Source organism: Tachyglossus aculeatus, chromosome 1, assembly GCF_015852505.1.
Source record: "Tachyglossus aculeatus isolate mTacAcu1 chromosome 1, mTacAcu1.pri, whole genome shotgun sequence".
Classification (NCBI taxonomy): domain Eukaryota; kingdom Metazoa; phylum Chordata; class Mammalia; order Monotremata; family Tachyglossidae; genus Tachyglossus; species Tachyglossus aculeatus.
Genome location: NC_052066.1, coordinates 139661303 through 139679412, shown reverse-complemented (window position 1 = coordinate 139679412; position 18110 = coordinate 139661303). Strand labels below are relative to the sequence as shown.

At 45.5% G+C, this 18110-nt stretch overlaps 1 protein-coding gene across 1 annotated transcript in view; it reads left to right on the top strand.

Annotated features, from left to right (window-relative positions):
* Positions 1-18110, top strand: part of DHX57 (DExH-box helicase 57) — a 90750-nt gene that overhangs the window by 25478 nt on the left and 47162 nt on the right. The window contains exons 9-13 of the mRNA XM_038756095.1: positions 1084-1208; positions 8765-8898; positions 12399-12453; positions 14973-15178; positions 17196-17312. Of these exons, the coding sequence (XP_038612023.1) occupies positions 1084-1208; positions 8765-8898; positions 12399-12453; positions 14973-15178; positions 17196-17312 (637 nt within the window). The remainder of the gene's footprint in view (positions 1-1083; positions 1209-8764; positions 8899-12398; positions 12454-14972; positions 15179-17195; positions 17313-18110) is intronic.

The window sequence follows — 18110 nt, the reverse complement described above, 5'->3', positions numbered from 1 at the left end:
CGATCGTATTTATTGAGCACTTACTGTGTGCAGAGCACTGTACTAAGCGCTTGGGAAGTACAAATTGGCAACGTATAGAGACAGTCCCTACCCAACACAAAGACCATTTGGTAAACGCCTCTGGATTGTAGAACGGGTGAGGTCAGCGGGGTTTTGGAGCCTCTAAACCCAATTCGTGTTTTTTGGCACCAGGATTTTTAGCTCCCTGGGGCCCAGGGTGGGCTTCAGCTTCTGATCTGTATATATGTTTGTACGTATTTATTACTCTATTTTATTTGTACATATTTATTCTATTCATTTTATTTTGTTAATAGGTTTTGTTTTGTGCTCTGTCTCCCCCTTCTAGACTGTGAGCCCACTGTTGGGTAGGGACCGTCTCCATATGTTGCCAACTTGGACTTCCCAAGAGCTTAGTACAGTGCTCTGCGCACAGTTAGCACTCAATAAATACGATTGATGATGATGATGGTGATGATCTGATCTGATATATGTTTGTACGTATTTATTACTCTATTTTATTTGTACATATTTATTCTATTTATTTTATTTTGTTATTATGTTTTGTTTTGTTCTCTGTCTCCCCCTTCTAGACTGTGAGCCCTCTGTTGGGTAGGGACCGTCTCCAGATGTTGCCAACTTGGACTTCCCAAGCGCTTAGTACAGTGCTCTGCACACAGTAAGCGCTCAATAAATATGATTGATGATGATGATCTGATCTGATATACATTTGTACGTATTTATTATTCTATTTGTACATATTTATTCTATTTTATTTTGTTAATAGGTTTTGCTTTGTTTTCTGTCTCCCCGTTCTAGACTGTGAGCCCGCTGTTGGGTAGGGACTGTCTCTAGACGTTGCCAACTTGGACTTCCCAAGCGCTCAGTACAGTGCCTTGCACACAGGAAGCGCTCAACAAATACGATTGAAGGAATGAACGAATGCCGAGAACCAAAAAAAAAATAGTCTGGGGTCAGCAAAGCGGACGCCCCGGCCCCGCGGTTCAGATGTGCTTATTAGCCGAGCTTTTTTTTGTTAATTCACCCTACTGAACACCTTCCCCGTCTCCCCGCTCTTTCGTTAAGTCTTCCGCTACGAGGCTTTTATACTGCACGGCCGGCGTCCTGCTGAGGAGGCTGGAAGGGGACACGGCTCTACAGGGAGTCACGCACGTGATAGTGGATGAAGTTCACGAGAGAACAGAAGAGAGGTAAAAAGCGGATGGCCGTCGGACAGCAGGCCACCGTCCTCTCCCTTCTTCGCCCTCTCCCTCCCCTCACGCTCCTCCGCCGCCGGCTTCGATCTCTGGGATGGTTGTGGAGAGGGGAGGGTGTGAATTTGTGTGTGTGTCCATTCGTTTTGGCTTCTCTGTATATGTGTTTTAGGCTTATTTTGACTCCCCACATTAGAGCATAAATCCTTGAAGTCGGGGACGGTAGCTTATGTATTACTCTATTTTATTTGTACTAGGCTTGTTTTGACTCCCCACATTAGGGCATACATCCTTGAAGTCGGGGACGGTAGCTTATATATTACTCTATTTATTTATTTTATTTGTACTAGGCTTGTTTTGACTCCCCACATTAGAGCATACATCCTTGAAGTCGGGGACGGTAGCTTATGTATTACTCTATTTATTTATTTTATTTGTACTAGGCTTGTTTTGACTCCCCACATTAGAGCATACATCCTTGAAGTCGGGGACGGTAGCTTATATATTACTCTATTTATTTATTTTATTTGTACTAGGCTTGTTTTGACTCCCCACATTAGAGCATACATCCTTGAAGTCGGGGACGGTAGCTTATATATTACTCTATTTATTTATTTTATTTGTACTAGGCTTGTTTTGACTCCCCACATTAGAGCATACATCCTTGAAGTCGGGGACGGTAGCTTATATATTACTCTATTTATTTATTTTATTTGTACTAGGCTTGTTTTGACTCCCCACATTAGAGCATACATCCTTGAAGTAGGGGACGATAGCTTATGTATTACTCTATTTATTTATTTTATTTGTACTAGGCTTGTTTTGACTCCCCACATTAGAGCATACATCCTTGAAGTCGGGGACGGTAGCTTATGTATTACTCTATTTATTTATTTTATTTGTACTAGGCTTGTTTTGACTCCCCACATTAGAGCATACATCCTTGAAGTCGGGGACGGTAGCTTATGTATTACTCTATTATATTTGTACATGTTTGTTCTATTTATTTTATTTTGTTAATATGTTTTGCCTCGTTGTCTGTCTCCCCCTTCTCGACTGTGAGCCCGCTGTTGGGTAGGGACCGTCTCTTATTTTATTTGTACATATTTGTTCTATTTATTTTATTTCGTTAATATGTTTTTTCTCGTTGTCTGTCTCCCCCTTCTCGACTGTGAGCCCGCTGTTGGGTAGGGACCGTCTCTTATTTCACTTGTACATATTTGTTCTATTTATTTTATTTTGTTAATATGTTTTGCCTCGTTGTCTGTCTCCCCCTTCTCGACTGTGAGCCCGCTGTTGGGTAGGGACCGTCTCTTATTTTATTTGTACATATTTGTTCTATTTATTTTATTTCGTTAATATGTTTTTTCTCGTTGTCTGTCTCCCCCTTCTCGACTGTGAGCCCGCTGTTGGGTAGGGACCGTCTCTTATTTTATTTGTACATATTTGTTCTATTTCTTTTATTTCGTTAATATGTTTTGTCTCGTTGTCTGTCTCCCCCTTCTCGACTGTGAGCCCACTGTTGGGTAGGGATCGTCTCTTATTTTATTTGTACATACTTGTTCTATTTATTTTATTTTGTTAATATGTTTTGCCTCGTTGTCTGTCTCCCCCTTCTCGACTGTGAGCCCGCTGTTGGGTAGGGACCGCCTCTAGATGTTGCTAACCCAAGCGCGTAGTACGGTGCTCTGCACACAGTAAGCGCTCAATAAATACAACTGAATGAATGGATGAAATAATCTCCTCCTTTCTCTGTAATTCTCCTCAGGCCCCGGTTCTTCCCTGAATGATGGGCGGGTCGAAATCATCATCATCATCAATCGTATTTATTGAGCGCTTACTATGTGCAGAGCACTGTACTAAGCGCTTGGGAAGTACAAATTGGCAACATATAGAGACAGTCCCTACCCAACAGTGGGCTCAGAAATGTATATATGTATATATGTTTGTACATACTGATTACTCAATGCATTTATTTATTCATTTATTTTACTTGTGCATATCTATTCTATTTATTTTATTTTGTTAGTATGTTTGGTTTTGTTCTCTGTCTCCCCATTTTAGACTGTGAGCCCACTGTTGGGTAGGGGCTGTCTCTATATGTTACCAACTTGTACTTCCCAAGCGCTTAGTACAGTGCTCTGCACACAGTAAGCGCTCAATAAATACGATTGATTGATGATTGATTGAAAGCAGATTAACCCGCTTTCGGACTGGTTTCGAAATGCTAGCGGTAGCACTTTGGTATATGGAATCTGAGGTAGAATTCAACTCCCGATCTGAAGATGAAGTCAGTCGATCAATCAATCGGTCGTATTTATTGAGCGCTTACTGTGTGCACTGTACTAAGCGCTTGGGAAGTACAAGTGGGCAACGTATAGAGACGGTCCCTACCCAACAGCGGGCTCACAGTCTAGAAGGGAAGTGACCTGAAAATGGAATCTGAGGTAGAATTCAACTCCCGATCTGAAGATGAAGTCAGTCGATCAATCAGTCAGTCGTATTTATTGAGCGCTCACTGTGTGCACTGTACTAAGCACTTGGGAAGTCCAAGTGGGCAACATATAGAGACGGTCCCTACCCAACAGCGGGCTCACAGTCTAGAAGGGAAGTGACCTGAAAATGGAATCTGAGGTAGAATTCAACTCCCGATCTGAAGATGAAGTCAGTCGATCAATCAATCAGTCGTATTTATTGAGCGCTCACTGTGTGCACTGTACTAAGCACTTGGGAAGTCCAAGTGGGCAACATATAGAGACGGTCCCTACCCAACAGCGGGCTCACAGTCTAGAAGGGAAGTGACCTGAAAATGGAATCTGAGGTAGAATTCAACTCCCGATCTGAAGATGAAGTAACCTGAAAATATTAGGTCGGCTACTTGTTCAGTCTTAAAGGAAGTAACACCACCGGCAAAAAGCATCTGTTCTTTACTGCCTGTTCGGTTTATTCCACGCAGCCGTGCTGGAGGATGCACCAAGGGCCCAGGTCCGCGCTTGTGAGACTGTGCTTCCGTTCCCCTGGGAAACTCTTGGGCCTCAACAGGCTACAGGCATCGTGAGCCCGGGCTCTGCAGTCAGAGGTCGTGGGTTCAAATCCCGGCTCCGCCAACTGTCAGCTGTGTGACTTTGGGCAAGTCGCTTCACTTCTCTGGGCCTCAGTTACCCCATCCGTAAAATGGGGATTAAGACTGTGAGCCCCCCATGGGACAACCTGATCACCTTGTAAGCTCCCCAGCACTTAGAACGGTGCTTTGCACATAGTAAGTGCTTAACAAATACCAACATTATTATTATTATTATTATTATTATTATTATTATTATTATTAAGAAAATAGAATCCAAAAGGCTGAGACCATTCTCGGGGAAATTTTATTAGACTTGGGCTACATGGAAGGTCTGTGTGCTCTTCAGCCTCCTCTACGTGAGTGATGATTGGACTTCTCACGGATGTCTCTTTGAGCGACTCCATCAGCTTCACTTATGGGCCACAGTCTAGAACAGTGCTTTGCACATAGTAAGCGCTTAATAAATGCCATCATTATTATTATTATTATTATTATTATTAAGAAAATAGAATCCAAAAGTCTGGGCCCATTCTCGGGGAAATTGTATTAGATTTGGGCTAAATGGAAGGTCTGTGGTGCTCTTCAGCCTCCTCCACGTGAGTGATGATTGGGCTTCTCACGGATGTCTCTTTGAGCGATTCCATCAGCTTCACTTATGGGCCACAGTCTAGAACAGTGCTTGACACACAGTAAGTGCTTAATAAATGCCATCATTATTATTATTATTATTATTAATAAAATAGAATCCAAAAGGCTGGGCCCCTTCTTGGGGAAATTGTATTGGACTTGGGCTAAATGGAAGGTCTGTGGTGCTCTTCAGCCTCCTCTATGTGAGTGATGATTGGACTTCTCATGGATGTCCCTTAATAAATTCCATTATTATTATTATTATTATTGTTAATAAGAAAATAGAATCCAAAAGGCTGGGCCCATTCTCGGGGAAATTGTATTAGATTTGGGCTAAATGGAAGGTCTGTGGTGCTCTTCAGCCTCCTCCACGTGAGTGATGATTGGACTTCTCACGGATGTCTCTCTCAGCGATTCCATCAGCTTCACTTATGGGCCACAGTCTAGAACAGTGCTTGGCACATAGTAAGCGCTTAATAAATGCCATCATCATTATTATTATTATTAAGAAAATAGAATCCAAAAGGCTGGGCCCATTCTCGGGGACATTGTATTAGATTTGGGCTAAATGGAAGGTCTGTGGTGCTCTTCAGCCTCCTCCACGTGAGTGATGATTGGGCTTCTCACGGATGTCTCTTTGAGCGATTCCATCAGCTTCGCTTATGGGCCACAGTCTAGAACAGTGCTTGGCACATAGTAAACGCATAATAAATGCCATCATTATTATTATTATTAAGAAAACAGAATCCAAAAGGCTGGGCCCATTCTCGGGGAAATTGTATTAGATTTGGGCTAAATGGAAGGTCTGTGGTGCTCTTCAGCCTCCTCCACGTGAGTGATGATTGGACTTCTCACGGATGTCTCTTTGAGCGACTCCATCAGCTGCACTTCTGGGCCACAGTCTAGAACAGTGCTTGGCACATAGTAAGCGCTTAATAAATGCCATCATTATTATTATTATTATTATTATTATTATTATTATTATTATTATTATTATCATTATTAAGAAAATAGACTCCAAAAGGCTGGGCCCATTCTCGGGGAAATTGTATTAGACTTGGGCTAAATTCGAAGTCTGTGGAGTGGTGGTGCTCTTCAGCCTCCTCCACGTGCGTGATGATTGAACCTCTTACGGATGTCTCTTTGAGTGATTCCATCAGCTTCACTTATGGGCCACAGTCTAGAACAGTGCTTGGCACATAGTAAGCGTTTAATAAATGCCATTATTATTATTATTATTATTATTATCATTATTATGAAAATAGAATCCAAAAGGCTGGGCCCATTCTTGGGGAAATTGTATTTGATTTGGGCTAAATGGAAGGTCTGTGGAGCTGTGCTCATCAGCCTCCTCTACGTGAGTGGTGATTGGACTTCTCACGGATGTCTCTTTGAGCGATTCCATCAGCTTCACTTATGGGCTATAGTCTAGAACAGTGCTTGGCACATAGTAAGCGCTTAATAAATGCCATCATTATTATTATTAAGAAAATAGAATCCAAAAGGCTGGGCCCATTCTTGGGGAAATTGTATTAGATTTGGGCTAAGTGGAAGTGATGATTGGACCTCTCACGGACGGCTCTTTGAGCGATTCCATCAGCTTCACTTAGGGCCACAGTCAACGGCGAATGGTGAGACGGGATCTCAAAGCACTGAAGACCTGGAAGGAAATCAGCCTCCCAGCATGGAAGCCAATGCTTCCCCTCAGTTTAGCTGTGCTGGATGGGACCTGAGAGGAGAATGGAGGGTGGTAGACCTACAACCCTCAGTGTGGCTCAGTGGAAAGAGCCCGGGCTTTGGAGTCAGGGGGTCCTGGGTTCAAATCCCGGCTCCGCCAATTGTCAGCTGGGTGACTTTGGACAAGGCCCTTCTCTGGGCCTCAGTGACCTCATCTGTAAAATGGGTATTAAGACCGTGAGCCCCCCCGTGGGACCACCTGAGCACCTTGTAGCCTCCCCAGCGCTTAGAAACAGTGCTTTGCACCTAGTAAGTGCTTCATAAATGCCGTCATTCATTGTTGTTATTATTATTACCCAAACAGCTGCTGTATATTGAGCTGAAATTCAGGCAGCCAGAATCAAGGGGGACAGAGGAAACATTTCAAGGGGTCCCTCCGTTTCGCTCACGCGGTAGATGCCTAACCAGGACGACTGATTGATTAACTGGTGGATGCAGGAAAATACGGCCTCACGTCGTACCGTGTCTCAGCTGAAACCGCAGCAGCGTGGCCCGCCTCAGTCGGGAAAGGAGCCGCTCTCTGGACCGGAAACTTGGAGGAGATCGGAAGGCAGAGGAAAAAGGGAAAACAGCAGCGGGCATAGGAAACAACAAACACAACAGCACCACAAACGACCGTTTTTGTGTGTGCACAGCGTAGTCCCGAGGCCTTTTCAGGCAAACCCACGACCCACTGATGAATTTCCCTGTCAGTGGCATCATCTTTGAGGGTGACGGAGGGCTGGATATCAATCAATCAATCAATCGTATTTATTGAGCGCTTACTGTGTGCAGAGCACTGTACTAAGCGCTTGGGAAGTCCAAGTTGGCAACATACAGAGATGGTCCCTACCCAACAACGGGCTTACAGTCTAGAAGATATGTATTCTTTACTTAATATTACCTGTACCCAGTGATGTCCAGCACTTAGAACAGTGCTTTGCACGTAGTAAGTGCTTAATAAATGCCATTATTTATTATTATTATTATGTGTGGAGCATTACACAAAGCAAGTGTAGACCCACAAAGAACTTTGTTTCCACTTCATGTAGCGTCGGTTTTGTCATTTGGTTTGGGAGCACTGTCAGCTGGCTCTGTACTTAGCACAGTATCGTGCCTATTGTGGTGGCGCGATATAGAGAAGCAGCGTGGCTCAGTGGAAAGAGCCCGGGCTTTGGAGTCCAAGGTCATGGGTTCAAATCCCAGCCCCGCCAACTCTCAGCTGTGTGACGTTGGGCAAGTCACTTCGCTTCTCTGGGCCTCAGTGACCTCATCTGGAAAATGGGGATGAAGACTGTGAGCCCCCCGTGGGACAACCTGATCACCTTGTATCCTCCCCAGCGCTTAGAACAGTGCTTTGCACATAGTAAGCGCTTAATAAATGCTAGTATTACTATTATTATTAGGAGGCCTTCCCAGACTGAGCCCCCTCTTTCCTCTCCCCCTCCCCCCCCCATCCCCCCACCTTACCTCCTTCCCCTCCCCACAGTACCTGTATATATGGATATAAGTTTGTACGCATTTATTACTCTATTTTATTTGTACATATTTATTCTATTAATTTTATTTTGTTAATATGTTTGGTTCTGTTCCCTGTCTCCCCCTTCTAGACTGTGAGCCCGCCGTTAGGTAGGGACCGTCTCTATATGTGGCCAACTTGGACTTCCCTAGTCCAGCGCTCAATAAATACGATTGAATGAATGAATGGATGAAGATGTCCGCGCAGAGCTAAGATTCCGTAAATCAACCTTTCCGAAAGGTGGTGGGGTGGAAGGAAAACTCCGAGTACGCCAAGGGACCGTCCGGCTAGTCGGTGGTGCTGCAGTGAGGAGCCAAGAGGGCGGAAAAGGAGAGGAAGCAGGGAAAATCAATCAATCAATCAATCGTATTTATTGAGCGCTTACTGTGTGCAGAGCACTTGGGAAGTCCAAGTTGGCAACATCTAGAGACAGTCCCTACCCAACAGTGGGCTCACAGTCTAGAAGGGGGAGACGGAGAACAAAACCAAGCATACTAACAAAATAAAATAAATAGAATAGGTATGTACAAGTAAAATAAATAGAGTAATAATGCAAATGCAAACGGAAACTCAAATGGGCGAGCAAACTTGTATGAAATTCTGAGCCTCCTTGTTTGTTTCCCACAGTGACTTTTTGCTGCTGGTGTTGAAGGACATAATATTGCAGAAGCCCGAACTTCGGGTTATTCTCATGAGTGCCACCCTGAATGCGGAGCTGTTCTCGGAATACTTCAACTTCTGCCCCGTCATTAACATTCCAGGTGAGAACCGTGGGCAGCACCGAGCCGCTCGCGTGACCAAAAGGTTTAAAAATGATCTCCTCACCGTACCTCTTTCTCGCCTGTCCCGCCATCGACCCCCGGCCCACGTCATCCCCCGGGCCTGGAATGCCCTCCCTCTGCCCATCCGCCAAGCTAGCTCTCTTCCTCCCTTCAAGGCCCTGCTGAGAGCTCACCTCCTCCAGGAGGCCTTCCCAGACTGAGCCCCTTCCTTCCTCTCCCCCTCGTCCCCCTCTCCATCCCCCCATCTTACCTCCTTCCCTTCCCCACAGCACCTGTATATATGTATATATGTTTGTATATATTTATTACTCTATTTATTTTACTTGTACATATCTATTCTATTTATTTTATTTTGTTAGTATGTTTGGTTTTGTTCTCTGTCTCCCCCTTTTAGACTGTGAGCCCACTGTTGGGTAGGGACCGTCTCTATATGTTGCCAACTTGTACTTCCCAAGTGCTTAGTACAGTGCTCTGCACACAGTAAGCACTCAATAAATACGATTGATGATGATGATGATGCACCAGTCAGTCAATCCATCAATAATAACAAGATTTCTAGACTGTGAGCCCACTGTTGGGTAGGGACCGTCTCTATATGTTGCCAACTTGTCCTTCCCAAGCGCTTAGTCCAGTGCTCTGCACACAGTAAGCGCTCAATAAATACGATTGAATGAATGAGTGAATCCAGAGAAGCGGCGTGGCTCAGTGGCTAGAGCCCGGGCCCGGGAGCTAGAAGGTCGTGGGTTCTAATCCCGGCTCCGCCACTTGACAGCTGTGTGGCCTTAGGCAAGTCTCTTCACTTTTCTGGGCCTCAGTTCCCTCATCTGTAAAATGGGGATTGAGACTGTGAGCCCCACGTGGGACAGGGCCTGTGTCAACCCCATTTTCTTATGTCCACCCCAGTGTGACCTTGGGCAAGTCACTTAACTTCCCTGGGCCTCAGTTCCCTCATCTGTAAAATGGGGATTGACTGTGAGCCCCACTTGGGACAACCTGATCATGTTGTATCCCCCCCCAGCGCTTAGAACAGTGCTTTGCACATAGTAAGCGCTTAACAAATGCCAAAATAAATGCCATCATTAATTAAAATTAATTAATCATTATTATTATATTAGCACAGTGCCTGACATCCAATAAGTACTTAACAAAAACCACTATTATTAGTATTATTAAGTGCTTACTATGGCCAGGACTGTACTAAGCACTGGAGTGGATACAAGCAGATCAGGTTGGACGCAGTCCCTGCCCCACGTGGGGCTCACAGTCTCAATACCCGTTTTACAGATGAGGGAACCGAGGCCCAGAGAAATGAAGTGACTTGCCCGAGGTCACACAGCAGACAATTGGTGGAGCAGAAATGAGAACCCATGACCTTTTGACTTCCAAGGCCGTGTCCTATCCACTGCGCCATGTCGCTTCTCAATCAGTTGTGTGGGCAGGGAATGTGTCTGTTTATTGTTGCATTTTACTCCCCCGAGCGCTTAGTAGGGTCCCCTGCACACAGTAAGCACTCAATAAATACGACTGAATGAATTTACTGAGCGCTTACCATGTGCAGAGCACTATACTAAACGCTTGGGAGAATACAGTACGTGGAGTTCCCTGCCCGCAACAAGCTTACAGTCGAGGGGGTCTTGTTCTAATAGTGTGGGCTTCTCGTTCTTAATGAGAAATGCAGTTGAAGCCTCACTTTCTAAAATCGTTGGGTGCCCAATCTCACCTTTTTGTTCCCTCTTTTGAGTTTCACAAATATGATTTGCAGTTTGTATTACGGTGCTTGGTTCCCTTTTTAATGTACTACTGAATATGCTGCTCGAAGCCGAATTATAGCAGGATTATTGTAGGGTGGAAGACCTCAGCGAGAATGGAATTTAAGAGGCTGCCTGATTCACTCTGTTGAATAGGAAGCAACACGGCCTAGTGGAAAGAGCAGGGTCTGGGAAGCCAGAAGACCTGGGTTCGTTCATTCATTCATTTATTCATTCAGTCGTATTTATTGAGCGCTTACTGCGATTGAATTGATTGATTGATTGATTGATTGAATGTTTGTCTTCCCCTCTAGACTGTAAGCTCCTTCCGGGAGGGGAACGTGTCTGCCAATTCTGCTGTATTGACTTCTGCCGAAAGCGCTTAAAGAAATGCAGTTGATGGTCAGGTAGAGTTTTGGCAGCACGTTTTTAGAAGAAGCGCTTAGTACAGTGCTCTGCACACAGTAAGCGCTCAATAAATACGATTGATTGATTGATTGAATGTTTGTCTCCCCCCCTGGACTGTAAGCTCCTTCTGGGAGGGGAATGTGTCTGCCAATTCTGCTATATTGACTTCTGCAGAAAGCGCTTAAAGAAATGCAGTTGATTGATTGACGGTCAGGTAGAGTTTTGGCAGCAAGTTTTTAGAAGAAGCGCTTAGTACAGTGCTCTGCACACAGTAAGCTCTCAATAAATACGATTGATTGATTGAATGTTTGTCTTCCCCTCTAGACTGTAAGCTCCTTCCGGGAGGGGAACGTGTCTGCCAATTCTGCTATATTGACTTCTGCAGAAAGCGCTTAAAGAAATGCAGTTGATTGATTGACGGTCAGGTAGAGTTTTGGCAGCAAGTTTTTAGAAGAAGCGCTTAGTACAGTGCTCTGCACACAGTAAGCGCTCAATAAATACGATTGATTGATTGATTGAATATTTGTCTTCCCCCCTGGACTGTAAGCTCCTTCTGGGAGGGGAACGTGTCTGCCAGTTCTGCTATATTGACTCCTGCAGAAAGCGCTTAAAGAAATGCAGTTGATTGATTGACGGTCAGGTAGAGTTTTGGCAGCAAGTTTTTAGAAGAAGCGCTTAGTACAGTGCTCTGCACACAGTAAGCGCTCAATAAATACGATTGATTGATTGATTGAATGTTTGTCTTCCCCCCTGGACTGTAAGCTCCTTCTGGGAGGGGAACGTGTCTGCCAGTTCTGCTATATTGACTCCTGCAGAAAGCGCTTAAAGAAATGCAGTTGATTGACTGATGGTCAGGTAGTGTTTTGGCAGCAAGTTTTTAGAAGAAGCGCTTAGTACAGTGCTCTGCGCACAGTAAGCGCTCAATAAATACGATTGATTGATTGACTGATTGAATGTTTGTCTTCCCCCCTGGACTGTAAGCTCCTTCCAGGAGGGGAACGTGCCTGCCAATTCTGCTATATTGACTTCAGCAGAAAGCGCTTAAAGAAGTGCAGTTGATTGATTGACGGTCAGGTAGAGTTTGGGCAGCAAGTTTTTAGAAGAAATTACCTGTTTACCACCAGACTCTGTTCTCTGAGTAATTAGGAACTCATGAAAGAAATTACTCTTCCAGAAAGGTGAAGAAAGAAACAGCGTCAGCCTGAAAATCTTTTCCGTCCTCCCCGGCGCACGTTCCCTACCTCCTCGCTTCCCTCCCTGCCCACTGGCCCTTCATGCATTCAATCGTATTTGTTCTTTCCATCCTCCTTTTTTGTCTCGTAGGTCGGACATTTCCTGTTGATCAGTTCTTCCTGGAAGATGCCCTTGCTGTGACTAAGTAAGAAACACCTCACAGTGCTCTCCAGGGCATAAACGAAGGCCGGGTTCTCCGTTCTTCGGTGGCCATTTCTTAGAATTTAGCAAGTAATCCTCCTTCCCTCATTCTGAAGGATGTAAAGTCGAACCAGAACCTCTTGCCAAATTGGCGACGGGTCGCTGTCCCCTTACTCTATGGCGGCGATGCTTAATTGGCTGTAAGTGGCGCTGCGTAAATAGCAGTCGCAAGACTCCAATTTTGCTGTTTTTCGACATGTTTGAGTCCCCCAGATAAAGCCGGCCCACCCTATTGCATTCGTGTTCTGGAACTCTAATGATAACAATAGCGGCGTGGCTCAGTGGAAAGAGCCCGGGCTTTGGAGTCAGAGGTCATGGGTTCAAATCCCGGCTCTGCCCCTTGTCGGCCGTGTGACTTTGGGCAAGTCACTTCACTTCTCTGGGCCTCGGTTACCTCCTCTGTAAAATGGGGATGAAGACTGTGAGCCCCCTGTGGGACAACCTGATTACCTTGTATCCTCCCCAGCGCTTAGAACAGTGCTTTGCACATAGAAAGCGCTTAATAAATGCCGTTATTATTAAAAAAGTGGTATTTGTTAAGCGCTTACTATATGCCAAGCACCGGGATAGACACAAGGTAATGGGGTTGGACACAGTTCCTGTCCCACAGAGGGATCATCATCATCAATCGTATTTATTGAGCGCTTACTGTGTGCAGAGCACTGTACTAAGCGCTTTACGGATCACGGTCTTAATCCCCATTTTACAGATGTGGGGACTGAGGCACAGAGAAGTTAAGGGACTCCGGGGCCAAACATCCAAACAAACCTGAAGGACCCCCAGGCCTCCCGTCTGGAGGGGTGGGGCAGACCGTAAGCTCGTTGTGGGCGGGGAACATGCCCGTAATATCATTATACTGTACTTTCCTGAGTGCTTAGCACAGTTCAGTTCACACAGCAGGTGCTCAATAAGTACCACTGACCGACTGCGTGCGTAAGCAGCTGGGATGTGTAGTTGTTCGGGCCGCAGGGAAAGGGCCCAGTGTTGTGTGCCACAGCCGCAATTTTTTAGGATCGCCCACCAACTCTCAGAGCTGGGGGAGGACAGACCACCCTGTTTGAGACTTCTCCCACCTTCTTCTTCTAGCCTGGCCGCATCCGGCCCAATCGCCTATACATTCATTCATTCAATCGTATTTATTGAGCGCTTACTGTGTGCAGAGCGCTGGACTAAGCGCTTGGGAAGTACAAGCTGGCAACATATAGAGACGGTCCCTACCCAACAACGGGCTCCCAGTCTAGAAGGGGGGAGACAGACGACAAAACAAAACATGTGGACAGGCGTCAAGTCGTCAGAATAATTAGAAAGAAAGCTAGATGCACATCATTAACAAAATAAATCGAATTGTAAATATGGACAAGTAAAATAAATAGAGTAATAAATGTGTACAGACATATATACAGGTATATTCCCGATTCTTTCATAATCCCAGCCCTGAGTGCTCTCCCTGGTCCGTCAAGTCCTGGGAGAAACAACATGGCCTATGGAAAGAGCAAAGGCCCCGGCGTCAGTTCTTCTAATACTGGCTCTTCCATTTCCCTGCTGTGTGACCCCGGGCAAGTCATTTAACTTCTCTGGGGCTCAGTTTCCTCATCCGTAAAACGGGCATGCCATACCTGTTCTCCCTCCCACTTAGAACATGAGCTCCACTTGGGAAAGGGACTGTTTCTGAGCTAATTCTCTTGTACCTATCCCATTGTTTAGTAGCTTGGTACAGTGCTGGGCACATAGTACAGTCCCCTCCTCCTCCTCTCCATCCCCCCCGTCTTACCTCCTTCCCTTCCCCACAGCACCTGTATATATGTTTGTACATATTTATTACTCTATTTTACTTGTACATATCTATTCTATTTATTTTATTTTGTTACTATGTTTGGGTTTGTTCTCTGTCTCCCCCTTCTAGACTGTGAGCCCACTGTTGGGTAGGGACCGTCTCTATATGTTGCCAACTTGGACTTCCCAAGCGCTTAGTGCAGTGCTCTGCACACAGTAAGCGCTCAATAAATACGATTGATTGATTCTAGACTGCGAGCCCACTGTTGGGTAGGGACCGTCTCTAGATGTTGCCAACTCGGACTTCCCAAGCGCTTAGTACAGTGCTCTGCACACAGTAATCGCTCAATAAATACAATTGATTGATGGATTAATACCTCGATAATTATGTGCATATATACACACAAATGCCCACCAACAATCCAATGGAAACAATACAGGCATCAGTCGGTCGCCTTGAAATGCGGCTCTTCCCACCCCTCTCGATCTTTTTTAGACTTTTGTGGAAGTTGTACAAAAAAGTTTTCAAAGTCTCCCAGCCGGCTGGTTTCCGGAGCATCGGCCCAACTCACTCCCTACCGTAGGAAAACGGGGACGGGGCCTCTCGGTAGCCCCCGCTTCTCCCCTGTACGTTCAGGCTGTCGGGGAGAGGGCCGGGCGGACGACCAGTGGCTTTCTTGATTTCCTCAGGTACGTGCTAGAGGACGGTAGCCCGTACATGCGCTCCGTGAAGCAGACCTCAGAGGAGAAACTCAAAGCGCGACGCAACAGGACGGCCTTTGAAGAAGTAGAAGAGGACCTCAGGTTATCTCTCCACCTGCAGGGTCCGAACTCCGTCAAGGATTCCGTCCCCGATCAGCAGTTAAACTTTAAACAGCTCATGGCTCGCTATAAAGGTAACGTGGTTTAGGAGGGGAACTTCTTAAAGGACACCTCTTTTTGGAATCTGGAACCGAGTTTAAGGATCTCACGGCTTCCTTCTCCTCCCTCCACCTCCCGCCGTGGTTCGAGTACTGCGGTTACCCAGCCAGATCACGTTCAGTTGATGTTGACTTCTCGACTGTGAGCCCACTGTTGGGTAGGGACCGTCTCTATTTGTTGCCAACTTGTACTTCCCAAGCGCTTAGTACGGGGCTCTGCACACAGTAAGCGCTCAATAAATACAATTGATTGATGTTGGCTTTGAAGACCTTTAATCCGTTAGAGCAGATACAACTCTGATCCCTAGAACTCTCTCTCTAAGTCTGGCACAATTTCCTCTGCTGCCTCGAATGTTCATAAGCAGTAGCCTGTAGATAAGTTCTTCATCATCTTCAAGGGTTTTATTTTTTCCCTTTTGAGCTAAGGGAGGAATGTGATTTCAGCCCACTTTGTACTCGGTTGTTTTTCTGGAGCGCAGCAAAATGATTGGCTAGATTTCATCGACTCTCACAAAAATTCACTCTCAACTTTCACGTAAAAATTTTCACGGAGGGAATCGTGAGGCGAAACCTTTTTTTTTTCCTACTTTTCCAGTGGCCTGGAAAAGTGTCCTTTCCTTTTTGAAAGGGCCGGATGGTAGCCGGATGGATGGAGGTGAGGTGTGGGAGAAGAGAGAGTGTTGTCTCCTTTCTCTGCCTCCCCCAGATTCCCCCTTCAGTGTATAGCGAGGTCTTCTCTTCCGCTTTCAGTGTTTTCCTGATTTCCAGGCCCGAAACAGAATCCAAGAAAGGTCCGCCGGCCAGTGGAGTGTTTGGGAAGTCATTGATACCAAAAATATATGTGTTTTTTAAATGATTATTATACTGCAGCAGTATCTGCTGCTGGACCTCAGATTCAAATGGTGGGGGGAAGAGATTATAATAATAATAATAATAATAATGGTGGCATTTGTTAAGCGCTTACTATGTGCAGAGCACTGTTCTAAGCGCTGGGGGGGATACAAGGTGATCAAGTTGACCCACATGGGGCTCACAGTCTTAATCCCCATTTTACAGATGAGATAACTGAGGCTCAGAGAAGTTAAGTGACTTGCCCAAGGTCACACAGCAGACGTGGCGGAGCCGGGATTTGAACCCACGACCTCTGACTCCAAAGCCCGGGCTCTTTCCACTGAGCCACGCTGATTATGTAGGGAGCACTAGACTTTTCCAGTTTGGAAGGAAGACTAACTGCGATAGGGGTAGGGGAGAGCTTACCGATTTTCCAAGATTAGCATCACCTCCGCTTTTAATCTCGTCTTGGCTTCCTACTTTAGGATAATCGAACACCTGGAGGAAAACCAAAATAATTTTGGTGGATCTGGTGATTTTGCCTGGCAGGTGCAAGATCATCCAAGGAGACTGTGAGCCCGTTGTTGGGTCGGGACCGTCTCTATCTGGTGCCGATTTGTACTTCCCAAGCGCTCAGTACAGTGCTCTGCTCACAGTAAGCGCTCGATAAACACGATCGAATGAGGGAATGAAAACCAAGGATCTAATGGCAACCAGGCTTCTTCTAGCAGTGGAAATTCTGCCCGGGGCTCGGTCCCCAGTCCCCCGTTCATCTAACCTCGGTGGTCAAGTGGTCTCCTTGGGTGCATTCACATCTGCAAGCGCTTAGTACAGTGCTGCGTGCAAACAGAGATTGGTTACGGGGCCTCGGTAGAAGAAGACGAGGGCCACCCAGCCCCGGGCTGATGTAAAAACGGTGCCAGGAATACATATGCGTGTCTTTCTCTCTCCCTCTTCTTCCCTCTTTCGCTCTCTCCTTTGGAGCAGGAAGCAGCACAGGGAAAGGAGGCCGTCTTTGGTGCTTTGCAGGACGACTAAAAGATGCAAAAGACATCACTGGGTGGCCTGGACTTTTGGAAGGGGACGTTATTGAGACAAACCGCGCAGTTTGAGTTGTTTCGTGTAATTTACCCCCATTTACTAGCCTCTCTCCTTCTTCCAGGCGTTAGTAAGTCGGTCATAAAAACAATGTCAGTCATGGATATGGAGAAGGTGAACCTGGAATTAATAGAGGCCTTACTGGAGTGGATTGTTGATGGAAAGCATTCATACCCACCAGGTAATGTGATTCTTTGACTTTAAACCATAAAATACGCCAAAGGAGGGTATAGCTAATACTTCATTGTACTAGATAGGGTATTATCATCAGTATTGTGCATTTTTTGAGCATCCTCTGTGTGTCTTTTAGACAGTCTTTTAGACTGTGAGCCCACTGTTGGGTAGGGACTGTATATGTTGCCAATTTGTACTTCCCAAGCGCTTAGTACAGTGCTCTGCACATAGTAAGCGCTCAATAAATACGATTGATGATGATGTCAGGACACTGTGTTAGGTACTGGTAAACACAGTAAAAGTCCCTACCAGTCGGGTCCTTAAAATTTTTTGTAATATCACACTCTCAAGTGCTTAGTACAGTACACAGTAAGTGCTCGATGAATACGATTGAGTGATTGAATGAATGAATATGAAGGGAGAAGTGAATGGACCCAAATTGCCAGATCGATAATAGATAAGAATAATAATAATAATAATAATAATGGCATTTGTTAATAATAATAATGATAGCATTTATTAAGCGTTTACTATGTGCAAAGCACTGTTCTAAGCGCTGGGGAGGTTACAAGGTGATCAGGTTGTCCCACGGGGGGCTCACAGTCTTCATCCCCATTTTTTTTTTTAATGGCATTTATTAAGCGCTTATTATGTGCAAAGCACTGTTCTGTGCGCTGGGGAGGTTACAAGGTGATCAGGTTGTCCCACGGGGGGCTCACAGTCTTCATCCCCATTTTACAGATGAGGGAACTGAGGCCCAGAGAAGTGAAGTGACTGGCCCAAAGTCACACAGCTGACAGGTGGC